This window comes from Antechinus flavipes, chromosome 1 (assembly GCF_016432865.1).
Source record: "Antechinus flavipes isolate AdamAnt ecotype Samford, QLD, Australia chromosome 1, AdamAnt_v2, whole genome shotgun sequence".
NCBI lineage: Eukaryota > Metazoa > Chordata > Mammalia > Dasyuromorphia > Dasyuridae > Antechinus > Antechinus flavipes.
Window position 1 is genome coordinate 112,122,354 of NC_067398.1, and position 20,803 is coordinate 112,143,156.

General features: G+C 32.4%; 1 protein-coding gene across 8 annotated transcripts in view; it reads left to right on the forward strand.

Moving 5' to 3' along the window:
- Positions 1–20,803, forward strand: part of RFX3 (regulatory factor X3) — a 330,544-nt gene that overhangs the window by 245,402 nt on the left and 64,339 nt on the right. For all 8 annotated transcript variants that reach the window (XR_007952236.1, XM_051987925.1, XM_051987943.1 and 5 more), the window contains 3 exons: positions 3,999–4,118; positions 16,222–16,343; positions 16,914–17,026. Coding sequence is in view for 7 of the 8 variants with exons in the window: in XM_051987925.1 (XP_051843885.1) it covers positions 3,999–4,118; positions 16,222–16,343; positions 16,914–17,026 (355 nt within the window). In the remaining variant the exon portion in view is untranslated. The remainder of the gene's footprint in view (positions 1–3,998; positions 4,119–16,221; positions 16,344–16,913; positions 17,027–20,803) is intronic.

The window sequence follows — 20,803 nt, forward strand, 5'->3', positions numbered from 1 at the left end:
TAATTTGGCTCAGTTTCTAGAGAGGGTAAATCAACAACAAATCTTTTGTGGACATAGAAAAATGTATTTTTTTTTTTTTTTTTTTGCGAAGCTGTAGGAATTGGGTTCTTAAAAGCCTGTTGTTTTACTATGTTCTTTTTCTTTTTTATTGAGAAATGGGAAAATAAAAATTCCATTGCTTGGCAACTTTAATAATTTTAGTATGAAATTTTGGAATAGTTGTTACAAATTTTTTACTTCATTGAAAATGTATAATTGATATTTTGAGCAAACATGATGTGATGAAATGAATGAGGCACTCAGTATGTAGAGGAAATTACTTTGGATTAGGAGTTAGAAATATGAGTTTGAATCCCAAGCCTGCCATGATCTATTTGTATAACAAGTCTCCCTTCTTCCCCTCTTCTGGGATTTATTTCCTTTATTAATAAAATAAGAAAATTAGACTAAATGATATGCACAGGCCATTCCAACTCTTAATGGTCTGTCTTCTTCCATGCATTTATTTAAAACCAATCAATTTTATTTCTCTCCATTCCAGGTTTTTTAATATAATTAGTTGTAAGTTATATATATTCAAATAATCGAGGCATTGCAATAAATTCAGGAATTCCAGAGTAGATGTTTTCATTGTTTATAGGATCATAGATTTGGTGGTAGAGGGGACCTCAAGGGCCATCTAGACTACCCCCTTAATTTTGCAGATGAGAAGAGGAAGCAACTTTCATGAGGTCACAGAGGGCACAGAGCCAGGATGGAACCTCAGTCCTCCAACTTCAAATCCATCTCCTGCCTCTCACACCATGTAGCATTTATACGGATTAAATTTGGACAGCTACATTTTATTGATTAGGAATCTCATATAAAGAAGCAAAGCAGAGCTTCATGAATAAATTGTATTTTTAATTATTTTAGCAAGTGTAGTTTAGTTTTAATTAGTTGTGATTCATTGTACCATAGCATTCTAGTAAATATCTTCAGTGTGTTTAGTCAAATAACAACCTTTAGTGACCTCATTATAAATTTATTCTGAGAATGATCCTTTTAGATTCCTATGAATGATATACTTTGTGTGTTGTATTTATGTTCACACATACAAGCAAAATTCATATGTGTATATATATGTAAATAGATGCATGTCTATATACATAATACATATATGAAAATTACCCATTCTATTTAATTTTACTTACATAGAAAGCATTTATATAACAACAAATTCAGTTCTTCAGCAACTATTATATCTTTGAAACCAGATCAAAATAAAATAGCTTTTAAAATTGTTCATCCTAAGCAAAACCAGACTATCAAATGTTTGCAGATCTAAGCATCAGCCAATATGATATTTAATTCAACTGGTTTCTTGGCTACTAATTAAATTCTAGTGAGGAATTCATGGAATATGAAAGATTTAGAAAATTTTAAGCCACTGACTTTGCATATGATTAATTTAATCAAACTGAGTTTAATGTTCACAGCTTTCATGGTTTTCTGTCTCATCCCTTGTCCAGAGCCACAAAAAGAATGATTATGGGTAATTTTAGAATAAAAGAAAACACCTAAGCAAGAATGACTTGCAGGAAGTCCACTGCCACATAAGTTTAAATACTTTAACAAAATTGGCTTTGCATAATTCATGCTTGCTTAAGTTTTTTCTTGTATGTTGTTCCCTGGAAGAGATTTCAATAGATACTATACTTTCAAAGTTTTAGATTTACTAATTATCTGAAAAAGAGAAAAGAGACAAGACTTGGGTTTGGGAGGTAGAATGACTAGAGTATATTTCTACTTTATTTTGGTGAATTTACTTTCCAAGTGGTTCCTGCTATCGTTTTTGCAATCAAAATGCACCAAGAGTTTACCCTTATACCTTTTGAAAAATTAATATTTAAAATGAGGGAAGGGAATAAAATCTAGGCTAAGAATAAGAACTTATTCACAAATGTTGAATGTTTCTACTACAAGAAAGGCTCAATCTCCTCCCAAAACGGACTTAAACCAAGATTCAATCTGACCAACACTTTATCATGAGCCAAAGTGAACCAAGATATTAATTTTCTACCAAACAGCAGAAAAATCCATAAAGCAAAAAAATTTCCCCTTCAAAAATAAATAAATAAAATCATACCTACTAATTAGTAGAAATCAGGAAAAAAAAGCAAATATACATAATGAAACTATTGATTCTAAGCAGAATCAAAACATTAAATGTTTTCAGAACATTTTTGCCTAACTGATATTAGTTTACCCTGTCTCTTGGATCCTTTTGTGAATTTTTGTGAGGCCATCCATAGAGCAGAGGGTGCCATCTTGTTAATATATATAATGGAGCCAAAAATAAACCAAACAAAACGGGAAGAGGTCACATGAGAGAAATGTTACTGCATCCCTACAACAACTTCCTCACTGCTCTTTACTTTGTAGAATAAAAGACTATTGATGTAATTTATAGAACTGACTCGTCACTTTTTTGCAAGGCTAAAAACTCTAAAATAGACTCTAATTAGAATTTATCTTTAAAAGAAGACCTATTTTGATAAGCTTCAGGATTGCTTCATAATTTGGGTGGCTGACTACTCAAAGAGACTTATATACAATCATATATTTTTGCCAATTAATAGATCTGTATGATATCCTTATTTTAAGGATTTTGCAAGGATGTAGTCATTACACTGTATAGTTACTCTTTAAACTTAGAAGTAATCTAGCACAAATTCTCTTCAGATTTTATTCTTTAAGTGGAAGAGGAAAAAAATGGGAAATGTTCTAATGTCTTACTGAATTTAGACTTACTGGAAACTACTATTTTCTCATTGCAAGAATTTATATGTTTAGAACTGTTATTTTTGCAAATATTCACAAATTCTATTCAGAGCAAAAATTTGTCACCAAACACAGGCTTTTTCATGAAAATGAAGACATTGTGAAATCATTGGTCCCATGTGGAAATTTGCCATTTTCACAGAGAAATTTCTCCATGTGTGTCTGTTGTGCTACATCTGATTCAGCCTGCAAAACAGATATGCATTCATTTAAAAACAGTGACTAACAAAATATGCTTGAGAATCAACAGGGATGAAATAATTTCTTCTTAATGTCTACAAAACCCTTTATATTAAATTTTTTAATTAACTTAGTTAACATACAGCATTCTTGTAAGCTTGAAGTCAGTGTATTTATTCTCTTGCCACACTCCTTCTCATGAAGTAAATAAGAAATAGAAATGTTAAGTACTTGTCCAAGATGATAAAACAAGAACTGTAATTTTTACTGTAGGATCTGTAGGTAATTCTGCCCCACTAGTATTTCTTTTTTGATGAAAAATTACTTATCCTATATTATATCATTTTTACTAAAACCAATTTCCCACTAAAATAACTGATATTCATTATCATATATTATATGTGCATATATTTTATATAGATATAGATATAGGTACTTTGGTATATCTGTGAATTTATCTGTATTAAATACATGAAAAAAGATTATGCCCTCTAGGTGTCTATCTTTCATTTTACATGATTTGTGCTCAGAGGTATAGAGGTCTTCCTCTAGTTTATTATCTACCACTTAGACAGACTTCTGATTGTTGGTGCTTTTCTCTGCCAAATTTATTTCATTTTATTTTGTATATTTTATTTATCTTCATATATATTATCACCTGACAGCCCCTCACCCCATACAATAAAATAAGTTCCATGATGATTGGTACTGTATTGTGGGATTCCCCTCCCCCCCGTTTTTACACAGTGCCTAATATGTTGGATAAACTGTATGAGATATAGTAGGTGCTTAAATGCTTTTTTCATTTGAGTTGAGCTCTCCCCACATGACCAGCCATTTTGTATATGTGCAATTTATATGCTTTTAATACTTAGACTTAATTTTGCAGTATCTTAAATTAAATGGATATTGAATAAGCCTAATTTTATATTTACTGATACTAGATATTTTACTGATCCTTATACTTTCATTGTCTGTTGTTTTTCTTGATGAAGAGGGAACTCCAAATACCATTACTATGGGATTCGTGTCAAGCCAGACTCCCCTCTTAATAGACTACAAGAGGACATGCAATATATGGCTATGAGACAACAACCCATGCAGCAGAAACAAAGGTAAAGTCCAGATTTTTCACTGGAACTTGAAAAATCATTTTAACTCTATGTGCTATGTTGTTTCCTTCCTCTGATAACAAGAACAAAAAAACAAAAACAAAAAAACACCATCCTAAGATAATATGTTGCTTCTTCCTGAAAAATTATGTAGGTTGCTCACTGCTCCTGAAATACATTCCTTCCTAATCTTCATCTGTTAAATTTTTTTCTCTTCCTTCAAAATTTAATTCAGATCATTTTTTTTTATGAAACCCTCCCAAAGTCTTAGTAGCCAAAAGTAAATTTCTTCTTGTTTTCCTACTGTAATTTAGGTCTCTGCTTTGTCCTTCTATCTTACTCTATATAAATACACTGTATTTCTATGTATATCTGTCAAATCTCCCTAATAGATAGTTCCTTGATGGCAGGAAAAGTGTGTTTTTTTAATATTTGTATTCTTGTATCTACCATAGTATCTTAAATATGTAGTAGGTAATCAATTGTTTTTTTGAATTGTTTTCAATTGTTAGTGTGCTTTCAATGTTGACAAGTACAATCTTGACAGATACTAAAACCTATGTCTTAAGAAGCGTTTTAGGTTTTTTTGTTTGTTTTATACCAATAATGCCAAGTTTTTCCTCCTTTGAGAAGCATAGGATAATCCCATTTTTTTCAGATAGAAAAACTAAAGCTCAATATGTAATCTGTCACAAATCAAAACTTATCTATATTAGCTTATTACAAAACATTCTTCCTTAGGTAGCATAGAAACTTTTATAGAAATGCAATTATAAATCATAGAGCTGAAAGTGACCTTAGGAGAGAAGTAGGGAGATCCCCTGCTTAATGGCAAGTAAGATCTTTTTACCTCCATTTTATAGATAAAGCAAGTAAGGCCTTTTCAAGGTTAAATGACATTCATAATCATATAGCTAGCAAATAAAGCAGAAGAATAAGATCCCAGGCTTCCTGGATTTTGATCTCACATTCCATGTGCCTCTTGTAGAATTAGAGTTCTTTTTCTCTACTATTATGTCCCACTGTATCTTATATCGTGATTCCTTCATAAAGCATCATTCTCCTCTGCAGCATATCAGGTATTAGTCACAACTAGAGAAAAGATTCAGTGTGTGTCTATTCTCAAACCTTGAATGGAAGATTTTATGGAGGCCATAATATTGCTTTATAGAATACTAATCAAATAATTAAATAATACTGCTGACAGTGAAATTATTGAAGCATCCTTTTTTCATATTTCCTTTTGAAAAACAAGTAGGAGATATATTTGGAGAGAACTAAAGCAATTTCTAGGAAGACTATATCCTCACTACATAAATTTCCTTTTTTAGGGAAAGATATAACACACAGAATTAGAGAAAGGCAGTTTTTTAAGTAGAGTGAATCTTCCAGTGATTATATGAAAAGTGAATTCCAGGACTGCTCATAACATATTAATTAAGGGATTTCCTTTTTTGGAGGGAAAGTAGCAGGATCTTTATGTTACTTTTATTAAACAAACAATTGCTCTTTCAAGTTTTAATGATAAGTAGCCATATCTATATGGGAAATAGTATTAGATAAATGTTTCCAAACTCAAATTAGAATCATGGACCATATAGAAGAATCCCTGCAGGAGGATATATGCTGATTTGGAAGACTATATATTAATGTTATCTGTATCCCATTGTATTTTTTAAAACTTTGTTAATTTTCTTCTGGTGGCACTCTGGAAGTCTGTTTGACACTTCTTGGCTTGAGTTAAATCAAATTTGAAATCTTTGGTATTTATACTCTTTAAATTCCCCCCCCAAAAAAAATATCTCTTTCTTTCCCTCCTCCCATAGAACTATTTATTAATAATTGCTTTAAAAAAAGAAAAAAAATTATCACATCTGATCATTATTTAGGAAAAAAAATATGTAACCTACATGACCCCTCCCAGCCCTGCAAAGGAATAGGAGAGGAGTCGTCTTTGGGGCCAATTTCATTTTTTTATACTAATGAATTCTGATTGTTTTATGGTGCTTGGGTGATTCCTTTTCTTTTTTTTCCCACCATTTACATTATTATGGTCATTTGTTTCTTCGGTTTAGCCTACTTGATTTTAAATCAGTTCACATAAGTTTTTCTATGTTTCTCTGTATTCATTGTGTTCATCATTTCTTACAGCACAGTAATGTACCATTACATATCATAATTTATTTAGCAATTATCCAGTCAACAGTCATCTCCTTTGTTCTTTTCTACCACAAAAAAAGTGCCATTATAAATTCTCTGGCATATATAGGATCTATCTTGTTGTCATTGACCTTTTTGAGAAATATATTTATCAGTGAAATATCTGGATCAAAGTGTAATTGTTAGTGATTTGATTGATTCTTTCACATGACAGTTAAAATAAAACAATATATGTTTGTTTGCAGTTGGTGAACTTAAAAGAGGTTCTGACATAATTATTTAAAAAGTTAATTTAAAACTAGCAAAGTGAATATAATTTGTAGTAACTATATAATAAAAGTTTTCTTTTATCTATGTGTGTTATATATTATATATTAAATTCTATAGTGTGTATAATCTATAGATGTAAATTATGTATATTCACAGATATGTTTGTATATTTGTGTATATGTATACATATATACACATACAGTATAACCCATGATTATTTTTTTGGACAAATACACTGCCAAAAGCTAAAGATTAGAATGTAATTTAGAGGCAGAAAATTCTTTAAAAATGTAGATTGAGAAATTATTAAATCTAACAAAATTAAAAGATTTTTAAGTCACTAATTTCACAAAACAAAACCTAATTCTTCTGACAATGTATTCTTAAAAGAGATAATAACAAGCTTCCTTAGGAAAATAGTTTGTTTAAAAAAAACTAAGTTAAATGGTCTGGACTCAAGTTTGGATGACTAAATATTTTTGCATAAGAAAACTGGAAAGTATAAAGTTTGGAATCTACTCAGCCTAGAAAAATCTCTATTATATCAAAAGTAGTAGGAATAATTATTAAAAATGAAATCACTGGGTATGTTTTTTATAACTTCATATGCATATTAAGTATAGTATTTTTTTGCCTTTTTGATGAAAGAGGAAGGGATGGAAGGAGAAAGAGAATTTATAACTGAAAATTAAAATTTTTAAAGATGGGACCAGAATAAATGAGCAAGCAATTTAAGCATTTCTAAGACTATTACCAAGTTCTAGAATTAAGGTTTTGTTATGGAATTCCCTTCATAAAAAATGTTTCAAAATTCTAAGTTCTAGGTTTAAAATTTTTTGATGTTTTTTTTTTAATCAGACAAGCAAATAATGTCTGCCCTTTTTTTTTCTTGAATTTTTTCTGATAGCTATTTCCAATGACCAGTCATTCATTTTACAATTGTACTTTGTTAATTGATTCAAGAACTTTAGTGTTACCAAGTATATAGACCCCTTATTGTGAATAGCAGAAGAGCACCAGCAGGTGTCTGTTTTCACTACTAAGGAACCATCCAAAGACAACATTGATAAGCCATTGAAGCCAATTAGCCCATTGTTGGGGAGTGAGGGGGAGGAAACTTGGACACTAAAAAAAAGAAAATTTCTTTACATTAGTCCAAGAGTCTGTTATAAAATCAAGGATGGGCCCTATGACTTATAAATCACAAAATGTATGTAAACATATTATAGTAAGTAGGATATTATTATTGGAGCTTCGAAGTAATATAAACAGAATAAAGCATGTTTCTCTGAATATATTTAGATGCATATTTATGGAGACAATTTATTGCCTAAAATACAAATAATCTGTGAAAAAAGTTTGAAAAATTTTAGTTCCTGTCCCAACACTTAACATGTGAGAATATTTAAATAGTCTAAACCTCTAGAAGTCCATTTTATGTGATTGTGCACGTAGAGTTTATCAAAAGTATCAATTCATTTCTTGAGATAAAAGAATCAAAATACATATAGCATATAATTTATTGAGTAAAAATGGCATAAGATTTAGAACCTGAGATAAAAAAAAAGTTTATGAAGACATGAAATATATAGATATAGATATATATTCGAAATAATAATGCTTCAGTAGTTAGTAGTGGGAAAGTAGTAGAGGAACTAATCTGAGAAAAAAGGTAAGTCTTGAGGGCTCTACTGGTATTTCTATGCTCTTCAAGTGTACCACAGAGCCTCTTGAAAGAATCACAATAGAGTGACTTAGTGAGTAGGAAAGCAAAGAGCAAGTGTGGATCTGAGAATGTGCAGGAGCAACTTGACTGTCGATTTCTGGGTGTTCTTTGGTTGTTGAACCTTTTCCTTTGAGCATACCTTAAGCTCTGCTTAGCTTCAGAGACAGAACACAACACATACATAATTGGAGATCTCAGCAATGATACATGCTACAAATTTGAACTGAGCATGACATCTTGGTCCTCTTTGACTGGTCTCACATCCCTGTCACAGGAAAAGACCCCCTACTTGTGAGGACACTAAATATTTAGAGTCAGAAGCTAGACATCAGTTATCAGAATTCAATTAAACTCATTTAAAGAAACATTTTTGTGAAAGGCACTGTATTCAGTATTGAGAATACAATTACAAAAATGAATCCTGCCCTCAAAGGGTTTTGCATTTTATTAAGAGAAAATAACATGTACATAGAAAATTAAATATAACATAGATACAAAGTAATCTCAAGCAACTGGATAATTTTGGTTTCTTTGTAGGAGGTTTCTTTACAGGAGGAAGCATGAGAAAATTCTTTTTAAGGGGTACAGCTAAGGAAGGAGTGTGTTCAGGCATGGAGGACAGCTTCTACAAAAGTCATGGAAATGGAAAAACGGAATTTTTTTTTCAGTATGACTGTAGAGAACATGAGAGAGCATAATTGTCAGTAAGTTTGGAAAGGTTTGCTGTCTGGAGTCTGATTGTGAAGGCCTTAAAAAAGTCCAAGCAGAAGAGCTTATCCTAAAGGCAAGAAGGAAACATTGAAATGTCTTGAACAGTGTAGTAACATGATCGTACTTGTGTGTTAGGAATGTCACTTTGGGAATTATATGAAGGATGCATTGGAGATGTTGAGTCCAACAGGCAGACAAATTGGAAGACAGTTGCAATAATTTAAGCTAAAGATGATGGTCTGAAGTAAAGTAGTGGTCATATGGGTAGAGAGAAGGGGATGGAAACAAGATTTATTGTGAAGCTATAATTGACAAAACTTGGCAACTCCTTTAATATGAAAAACAAAGAATGGGGAGGAATGAAAAAAGACTGAATAACTAAAAAGTATATTGTAATGCCTTCAACAGAAATGGAGAAGTTTAGAAAAGGAATGTTTATAGAAACATATATATATATATATATACATATATATATATATATATATATATATATATATATATATATATAATATATAGAAAAGAAGTTTATAAAAGGGAACAGAGGTAATTTAAGACAATAGCAGCAGATATTCCAAACATGGCTACCATGTGAGGATCCTCTGTCCACTGGACCCTCTGTCCAGTGTCCTCCTTATCTCTACCTTCGCCTATACTTTAACTTTGCTTACCCAATAATAAACCTCTTTTATCAAAAAAAAAAAAAAAAGACAATAGCTTAAATGGATGGTCAGACCAAGTAAAGAAGGGTTTGAGTTGTTGTTGTTGTTTAAGATTGGAGAAGATCTAAACATGTTTGTAAGCAGGAGGATAAGATTCAATGGCTAAGGAGAGAGAAGATAATCAAAGGAGTGAGCTGTTGGAGTAGACAGAAGGAGATAAGAATCAAAGGCCTAAATAGGGCTGATGTATGTGAGGAGAATGACCCTGACTTTCTTCAAGACTGAAGAAAAGGAGGAGAGAGTGCTTAGGGATAATAATGTTGGGGTCACTTAGAGTATAAAACAAGGGAAAGAAGAGATGGTATAGTAGGTAGTTCAAAGAGAAAAGAAAAAAAACCTATTATACACCATGGGAACTGCATCCAGAGCAAAAGAATTGGTGTCAAGCAGTAAGAATCCAGTTGAAAACAACATAAGATTAATTTGTAGTGACTAACCCTGATGAAAGTATGATTGTGTGACTTCTTCCGAGTCTTCCAAAGCCGCCTACCAAAGAAAATTAGTGGTAAGAAAGCTCCACGTAATAAATGTAAGGTATATATAAATATAAACTTTTTCCAGGGTTTAATACAGTGCTTAGCATATAGTAAGTGCATAACAATTTTTTTTCATTCATTTATTCATTCTTGTGCAACTAAGATCAGCATCTAAGATGCTTTGACAAAGTAATGAAAATTGCTTTTTTTGTCATACATCTTTACTTTTTCAAATTAATAAGAATTTGTTTTCAAATATGTGATATATATGTTTACACAGAAATCATATTATCATTGTTATGAGGGTGGGATATAGCTGTGATTTCATCAATGTGAAAATTCAGTATCAAATCTGTCTATTAGTGCAAGTCCACATCTCATGTGTAACTTTTTGAGAGTGGAGCATATCATTTAATATTCCTGTGGCTCTGTCAAATGAAGGGTTTGATCTAGATAGTTGCTGAGTTCTTTTTAAGCTCTAAATCAGTGGTTCTCAAACTTTTGTTTTCAGTATCTTTATCCTATTAAAAATTATTGAGGATCTCTCCAAAGTGTTTTATCTGGATTATATTTATAGACATTTACCATATTGGAAATAAAAACTATTTTTGAATTTGTAGACCCTCTAAAAGGGTTTCAGAGATCCCCAGGTTTTTTTTTAAACCATACTTTGAGAGCCACTTTTCTAGAGCTATGATCCTGGGAAACACTTCTCTAAGGATGGTGATGTCCTGTATTGGAATCAGGAATATGACTTGGAGACAGACATACATGTATGTGTTCCATCCTACTGTACCTATAGAAGCCATTGCAGTGGCATGGAATTAGATCAAGAAAGAAAGATTTGATTCTAGCCTAAACTTAGAACTGAATCTATCTCTAGACAGGTGCCAGATCTTCATGCAGTCTCAGAACCATCCCTAGCTTCCTAAAGAGCTTCCAAGAAGGAAGGGTCCTAAACAATAGCAAGTCTTCCTAGGAACCTTCAAAGCTGTTATTTCAAGGGCTGAGCCTGAGTTGGATTAATCTCCAGGGCTGGATAATAGTCAGGTGGTATGGCACCTGAGCAGCTAACTTTAGTATGCAGGTAAGGAAGGTTTATGCTGAAAGCCTTAGTATTCACTCTGCTTCTAAAGCAGTCCCTGATGTAATGATCACATTTTCCATTGAAGTCAGAAGAACTAAAAATAACTAAACACTCCAACCTGTAACACCGTTTCTTGGAACACCATTGATTCCCTATTGTTGTTTTATAATCTTTATAGAGATATATGCTTCCTATAGCATTATAGCATAGGCTTTACTATTACTTATTCAGGGTAAAATTTCCCTTTTGCAAAAATATAGCTCATTTTGGATATTCAAAAAACTAAGATAAATATCTTAATTTAGTATGTTTTTAAAATTTTTTGAAAGGATTTCAACATTAAGATCAACTTTAGATGTCATACTCTTTTGATAAAATAAATGCACAATTCATATTGAAGACCATATTAATAAATAATCACATTTTTAATTTCTTTACCTTCATCAGCCTTTGGTTTTGCCATAGATAAAGCCATTTGCTTCTTGGGATATCAAAATGGCAGGAGAGAGGTAATTTGCCATCTCAACAAGAAGCCCAAATTTCCTGGGCTCCATGCAGCAGCAATAAATGTGAAAAAGGAAAAGAAAGGAAAAGGGATGTTCAAAAAAGAGATTTTGGGATAGGGACAAAAGCAAATTATAAGATTGCATACTTTATAGTTAATTGACTATATTTTAATTATATAATTACCTACATCAGTGAGTCAAGAAAAGTTAGGGACAGAGACAACTGAACTTATTTTGTTGATATCAGAAATTCCCTCTAGTAATATAGTTTAGAATCTTCTCAACAACTTATCATAGTGGATAAAGTAACATACTTGCAACCAAGAAGATCTCAGTTCTGATCCTATCTCATATGCTTAACTAGCCATGGGACCTGGGCAAGACACTTAAATCTCTCTTTTTTTCTGTTTTGTCATATACAAAATTGGGGTGATAATCACATCTATCTTCCAGGAAGATTGAGATAAAATGAAATAATATACATAAAGTGCTACATTAACATAAGCTATTAGCGTTTTTAGCTTACGGTTTTAAAGAGTTGCTTAAAGCACAACTGAATCAATCAAGAATACACTGTCATTTAATGGCAGAAAAGGTATTTAATCCCACATTTTCCTGTCTCTAAGGCAATCATTTTCCTACCCATTGTATTATGCTACCAGTTTTCAGTGAGATATAAAATAAGTAAAATCCAACAATAAGGCAAAGAATTTATTTTAGTCAATGGTTTCAGCTTTCCCCTTACTCAAAACCTGTATTAAATTCACTCTTAAAAAACAAAATCGATAGATTGAATCTTACATTTTCCCTCCTGTCCAACTATTTGCTGGTGGAGATTGTCTGTGAACAGAATGGTTACAAAATAGACAGCTGAAGGGACTAATTAGAGAAAAGGACTAAAGATTGGATTTAACAATATTGTTATTTACAAAGGATTTCTTCCATTTAGAGACAGAAGGAACATTTGAGTTCCTATAGTTCAATGTCCCTATTTTAAAGATGAGGAAGCTAAAGCCCAGAGGAATAAAGTGGTCACACACATAGAAGAAGGAGAGAGTTTCTAAAGATTCAATTAACTCCAATTTCAGAGTTCTTTGTCATACTTTAAATTTTCCTCCTGAGATACTATTTGCTTTACTGGATAGTGAAAGTCACTTAATTCACTATTTTCTAATGAGTTGTTCAGTTTTTGATTCTAGTTTTGTCATCACAATCCCATCCAAACTGTTTATCCCTTTATTGGGGCAGCCTTCCAAAGACTTTATGCATTTGCATCTGGCATGTTCAGATCACACCACTTTGTGAGAATAATTTTTTCATCTGTGGTTTACAATAAGTTGCATAATTCTTTAGGATAGTTTGTAGGATCACAGATTTAGACTTAAATCCCTCATTTTGCAAAAGAGGAAACTGAGGCCTATAAGAGTTTAAATGATTTGCCCAGGGTCACACAGTTACTAAGTAACTTAGATAGACTGGGATGAATGTCCTTCTGTCTGTTAAAGGATGGTTTTGTTCTTCCTACATACAATGTTAATTACTGTAAAGACTTTGGGATGAATTTCCCCCTAAAATCCTTCATTAGTGTAGAGAAGCAAATTTGGCAATTCTGATGATAAGTCTATGTCACTTTCCGCCTTCCATTATGATGTAATTCATGCATAGCCATATTGTCTATTTTCAATGGTGCTTTCAAAGTAGAGTTACAACTGTCCAAATTCCATGTAACAGCTATGACGAGCTCTGTATTGAAAAGATTCTTAATAACCTTCCAAGTTTTATGTTTCAGTGACAGGTTTCATGCATACACTAAGTTATTAAAGCATTAGAGTTTCTTTGATTTCTTAATCATTAACAATTTTAGCTGGTGGTTACCCATGGAGTTGCAAGCTGTTAAAATTATCATTTCTTTCTTACTAATTTTAAAACCAAGAGCTGTTTCTTCATTAGCAACAGCACAGGTCTTTTTTTTTTTCTTCTGGCAGCACAGATTTTCAGATATGGTCCAGGTTTATTCCATTTTTTTTCTTAAAATGCCAACCAATAGCTTTGAATGTTTCAAACATAATTTATTAAGGTGATGATTTGTCTTAACCTCCTTCCCCAAATCGAGAAGACTTTCTTTAAATAGTGAGCTTCCCTAGTGTTTGCAGTCAAGTGAATATTTACAGATGATGAATTATTTGACAGAATAGTTGAAGGCAGAAAAATTTGAAGTTATGTTTCAATGGCAAGAGTCATTGCCAATAGAAAATCAGTCAGAATGAAAATAAATCATCTTCAGCTTACCATGTAAGTCAAAGGGAAAGCATGATTCATTTCACAGAGATTCGATTTGCATGCACTCTTTAAAGAATACATGTAACATAAACATGATAAATATTTATTTGATTTTTGTATTAGCTTTAGTAGCAATAAAATATTTTGTCTTAAAGTTCATTCAAAAATGTTTAACTGTTAGAAAAGAGATAGTTTTTGCAAGGGATAATGTTGTGTAAAAATTATCCTGGCATGGATTCTGTCAATACAAAGTTATTATTAAATAAAATTAATTTAAAAAAAATAAAAAAATTAAATTAAATTAAATTTAAAAAAGAGATAGTTTAATGAAAAAATCAAAATTAATTTTGAAACTCAAAAAAAGTTGAATTTTCTTCTTAGTTGTTGATTTATTATTGATTTTTTTCTATAAGCGTAAGTTTGAAGAAACCCTCAATGTTCTATGTTCCATTATTTTATATCTATAAAAACTGTTATCATTACAAATATTTATCTCCTTATTAATATAGTTCCTATTGTTTCTGTTGTCAAAGGGATATATGTTACTTATTGTAAAAGTACCGAATTTGGAGTTAAGTCATCTGAGTTTAAGTTCAACCCTTTAGCAAGCTGGGTAATCTTGATCAAGTTAATTAACTTCTATGACATTTCCTCTTAACTATAGCTCACATTTATGTAATGCTTTACAAGTTAGGAAGAACTTTGTTTACAACAACCTTGTGAGGGAGATAATAAAAATATTTTATTATCTTATTGGGGGAATGTTCTAAATTATGCTTAGAACAGAACTAGAATTCTTATCAAGGGACAAGAGTCTTCTGACCCCATGTCCAGAGTTCTTTATATCACTATATTTTTGTCTCTATATGTCTCTATATGTTTGTCTATAAAATAAGGAAAAGTAGATATCTCTTAAAGTTATTGTGAGGCTTAAAGGAAACAGCTTTGGATACAGTAGATCTTATATATAAATGTGTGCTTCTAATATCATCATTATCTGATTGATATAGCTAATATTACCATAAATCAAAGGAAAATTATTTCACTATCTTCCTTGAGAATTTAAGAATTGTCTTACCACTGACAGGATCATCATCATAGGCATTCTAAGATGAAGAGCTTGTTTGCCTTCTATAAACACAGTCTAAGAAGAAGCTTCCATGAAGTCTTTCTTGTCTAATCTTAAATTTCATAATAGTTTTGAAGTTTGCGGTCATTTTGCACCCATGATATACTTGCTGGATGCAATAAACAATAAAGAAGTGCAATCAAAACACAGCTGGTCTCCATTTTATAATTTCCCCATAATCTCATAATAAAGCTTCATATAATTGAAATCTGTAGGAAGTTGTTTCAGCTTTCTCTTCTCTAGGCTAAATAATGCAACTTTCTTTCACCTCTGTTGTTTAAACTCCATGAATTCCAAACTACATTAATTTAAATTGATTAAACAAATTCAGTCTATTTTATTAGCAAAGTAAAAATTCATAGCTGAAAATAATGAAGCTAAAACCAAATTAAGTAGAATGAACTGAGGAGGATGGGAAGCCTTCCAAAATAAATTAAGGTTAGAATTAATTGATAAGGACCCTCCACCTTTTCAATTACTAAGGATCAAAGTTTCTTTGTCCCCTTCAAGCTGGAATCTTTACAGGATAGACCAATATGTTTTACCATAAGTGGTACCTCAATTCAACAAGTGTTCATTTAAGTGCTTCCTACATTTTAACCTCTGTTTCAATAGGCATTAGTTTCATTAGGTTAGAGTGCTAAATTTCCTTGTAACCCCAAGGTTAAAAACATATGACCTGTCTGTAAATTCATACTTGAAACCTTTCTACTTTTTGCAGCTGGGAGATACCTTGGAAAATCCAAGATCTCTTCTGTAACACAATGAGCAAGCTTTTTTAATCTAAAGAAAATACTTGGAACTCTTTGTTTTAATTATTTATTCTTAGATTTCCCAATTTCAGTTAGTTTCTGAGGGAAAAGTAGAATTGAAAACATGTTTAAATGCTACTTTCTAAAATTTATTTAACTTTCAACATGAGTAAGAAAAGAAAGCAGAATCAAGTCACATGCCTTAGTCATTTTTGTGTGGTGTGGTGTTTTGAAGACTCAAAGAATAATTTCTTTGTTGTTATTATTGTTCTTTCATTCCATATTTTAAGGTACAAGCCTATGCAGAAAGTGGATGGGGTTGCAGATGGTTTCACGGGAAGTGGTCAACAGACAGGCACATCTGTTGAGCAAACTGTAATTGCCCAAAGTCAGCATCATCAACAGTTTTTAGGTATGTTAAGATATAATGGGTATTAGCTGTTAGTAGGATCATGAAACCTACAAAATAGCAGCAGTTTTTTCTTCAAATATCATGATTCATTATAGACTAATTCTACTCTAATGTTCTTTCTGCTGAAGTTACATATCCAGTACAACATGATGATTTGGCTCATTCTTAGCCAAATACTCTTTTTTTTTAAAAGATCTGAATTAATGTCATATTTTAATTCATATGTACTAAGTAAATATGTATGGCATATCTGCTAAAATGGAAAACTCTATGCTATTTCTAAAAGTTCTAGTGAAACTTTAGGGTTAAAAAAAATCACACACAATAGTTTGTCTCTCTTATATAACCAAGACAGTCTTGTTATAATATTCTGGTCACAGCTTATCTTTTCTATTGTTCCTCCTGCTAACTTTTGATTGTAAAATATTAAGATGAAAATATGAAAAGTCTTAGGTTTTGGAACCCTGACTTTACAAAAACAAAATCTTTGTGTTCTTGATTTTTTTTCATTAAGCTGTAATTGGAACCATCCACAGTGGTTTTTTTTTAATTCTGTTGTCATGGTAACAGATGCATCTAGAGCACTTCCAGAATTTGGAGAAGTTGAAATATCTTCTCTACCAGATGGTACTACCTTTGAGGATATCAAATCATTGCAGAGTCTTTATCGAGAGCACTGTGAGGTAAGTAAGACTTTTCAAGCAAATTAAGTCTTGCTAAAAGCAGATGATATGTCACTTGCATGGGAGAGGAACTGATTCTCATACTGTTTTGAGCAAAGTCTATTCAACAAATACTTATCAAGGGCTTACTGTGTGTAAGGAACCGGCAGGTTTTTAAAAAAAAAAAAAAACCTTGTGCCTCGATCTTGACAATTAAATTGAATAGAACACATGCACACAAATAATGATACAGGAATGGAATTCATAAGAGAAGTGATGTAGACAAATAAAGTATTATTAGGAATCTGAGACTAGAGAAAGGATTTCATTCAGGGAGAAGAGAAGTTAGGGAAAGTCATAAGAGATATGGTGCCTATGTTGGAAGTTGAAGGTAGGGAACAAATTCAACAGACAAAGAGAAAGAGAACATCTAGACAGGCAAGGAGGCAATGTGGCCAGAGGCACAGATGTGAGAAAAGGTAGCATAAGAATGAGGATGAAGAGTAGATCAATTTGTTGCTAATATAGGGTTCATGAAAGGGATGTGATAAGACATAGGGTAAGTTGCAGGCAGATTATGGAAAAAAAGAGAGATTTCCTGCCTAACTATTGGGGTTAGAAGTTTAAAAAGAATAGGTTAAATTAACTGGAAAGCTTGCACTATCTACATTCCTTAGACTATGAAGTGCTACAGTTATTCCCTCCAAAAATCATTGAGGGCTCTATTCCTCTCTTCAGGTTTCTCCTTGTGTCATTCATACACACACACACACACACACACACACACACACACACACAAATACTGCACAAAGAAATACCAACATGGCACAAAGAAAAAGCTTGCATGAAAGTGTGTGCATACTTACTTTAAGGTTTAGTCATAGGAACCTAAGATTTATTGCTAGAAGGTAATCATTGTATATCAATTTTATATCAATTTTAAAAGGGACTCAAGGATCATGTAATCCAACCTTTACCTGAATAGGAATCTCCTCTAAAACATCTCTGGCACTTTGTCTTTCAGAATTTATAAGGATCTTATGCTTTAACAGTTCTTCATCAGTAAGAATCAAAAGTTTTTTGGCTCCCTTCAGATTGGCTCTTTATGGGATAGACTAATGCCTTTATCATAAGTGATGCTTTAACTCTATTTAATTCAGTAAGTGCTTGAGCTCTCCTTGGTAAAACCTCCAGTGATAGGAAACTGACCACATGCTGAGACAATCTGTTCTTCTACTGAATGGCTTTTATTGTGTTCTATTAAGGGACAAATTTTCCTAGTGGATTGATATGACCAGGAAAAGATTCTTTTTAGTCTAACCCACTCATTTTATGGTAGAGTAAAATAGGGCCCAAGAAAATCAAGTGATTTTGCCTCAGATAAGAGAAGTATTCAGTGGCAGAACCTGTATTTAAAAATAGATCCCATTACTCTATATCAGTGTCTTCCCTTCATCACCTCCACACATCCCATTTAGTAAGAATACTGAATTCTAGAAGCTCAGATTCAGACAAGAGTTCAAGATAAGAGTGAAGATTTTAAGCCATCTGACTCAAAAGTCAGAGCTCTGTTCCATGAAAAGTTCTGTATCCTCAAAGTAGGCACTGCTCTGTGTAGAAGAAATTCCTTAAGGCAATGAAATCACAAGTCTACCTCTCCATCAATGTACTGTACTCCCATCGCCTGGAAACTAGTTGAGGAGGAAGACATAGAAATCCCTGACATGGGAGACCTCAAAGGAAGCCCTTAGTCTTTTCCATCTAATCAACAAGAAAAGAGTAAGGGCAGACCCACTGCAAATCCTTGATCCAGGTAACTCTCAGCTGATGGGGGGAAATTAGCTAATAATCAGAATTATCTCAAATAGGGCTATACTACCTCAACATGTTGTGGGTACTCTCTTACTGAGTTCTTCCAAATGTATTGTCTGACCATTTTTCCATCATAATGGAGAAGAAACTTGCTAGGAGTGGGTTGGACTAAATGAGGTCTGAGGTGGTTTCCAACAAGTTATTTTTACTTCAGTGTTGTTTGTGGACTTGCTTGCTCTTAGTAGAATCTAATCCCTTGCTATTATAGACTTTTAACTCCCAACTGCTGACAATGCAATATGCAGTGAGATTTTTCAACTCATAACATTAATGGTTTGTTTGTTTTTTGTGGGTTTTTTTCTATCCCAGAAGTAAGAAATGTTTGAATGAACCTGAATGCTTCTCAGAAGTGTTGTTATTAACAACCAAAAGCAAGGTTCTCATATTATTAGTATAACACGACAGAAATTCTCCATGTGATCCTAATGGATTGTCTCAATCATTTTCTCCAGTGACCATTTTAACTATAAAATTCAGTGACTTTATCTCCCTGTTGATCTTTATGTGTTTCCAAGTGATATTATTGTTATACTTCAATTCTCTAATAGGAATTAATTTAAGAGAATAGTGTTAACATTCTCTATAACATCTATAATAATCATAGGATTTAGAATTAGAAGGACAATGGAGATCTTATAATTTATTTTGCAGATGAAGAAACTTAGACCTAAAAATTCAAAGTGACTTATTCCAGGATAAGGGAGTAAGTAACATATCTGAGTTTTGAATAATGACCTTCCAAGTCCAAAAATAAGGCCCTTTCTTTTAAACCGCATTTCCTTCAATAAAGAAGATAATCCAGATAATTCTTTAGAGTTTTTTGATTTCCTATGGACAGAATTTAAACAAAAGACAAATGAATATTTTTCCCTGCAAAAAGTTTTTTAAATACATTTTAATTGATATCATTTTGTTTTATATTACCCTCATTTCCCAAGTTATCCCTTATTCCATCTCCTCCCAGAGGATCATCCCTGATAATAAAGAGATGGGAAAAGAATTCAGCAAAACTGGCCAATACACTGAAAAAGTGTAACATGATTTTCATTGTTTCACCCTCTTATCTACCACCTCTTGTCTTTTTTAGGATCAAGCCTGGTCATTATAATTTCATGGCATTTAGTTTTGATCACTTTGTTATCATTGTTCTTTTCATTTACATTGGTCATGGTTTGTGAACATATTGCTTTTGTGGTTCTGCTTACTTCACTTTGTATCAATTAATATCTTCCCATGCTTCTCTATAATCTTTATTTCTTATATTCTGACAATATTTCATTAAATTCATGCATCACAATTTGTTTAGCCATTTCCAAATTAATGGGCACTTCTCCTTTGCTTCTGTCACAAAAAGTATTCTTCAAAAAGATTATCACAGGGTTCTTTACAGCCAAATTCCCTAGAACATTTAAAATAGGAATTAATTTATAAAATGTTTGTGCATATACCGCATTTCAAAGACACGGAGGGACAGAGAAATCATGGACTGTCAGAAGGAGCCTTGGATTCTATCAAGGCCAACCTGTATCTGACCTTAAAGATTGCAAATTCTGAAATTCTCCTCTTTGGTCATAATCCTTTCATGTGGTGAGCTTTTTCTTCTCAAAACGCAGCCAGGTGATAAAAGTTCAGATCTTTTATTATCTCCAATATAGCCCGGTTAGCTTAGAGGCCTATCTCTCTACTTGGTTCCAAGAGCTCTCTCCGAATGTCGCCAAATCCAAAGGTTTTGTCCTTCAGCCTCTGCCTCTGCTTTCTTCAGCCTCCAGCCAGCTCCACTCTTCATGTCATTCCGGAGAAATCTCTCCAAGAGCCTCTGTCTGTTTCTTTTATGCAAGAGGGAGGAATTGTGGGATACGAGAGAGAGGGATTATGGGTTTTCTCCCATAGTGCTCTCTGGCCCTAAGAGCTTCAAGGGAGGTGTGA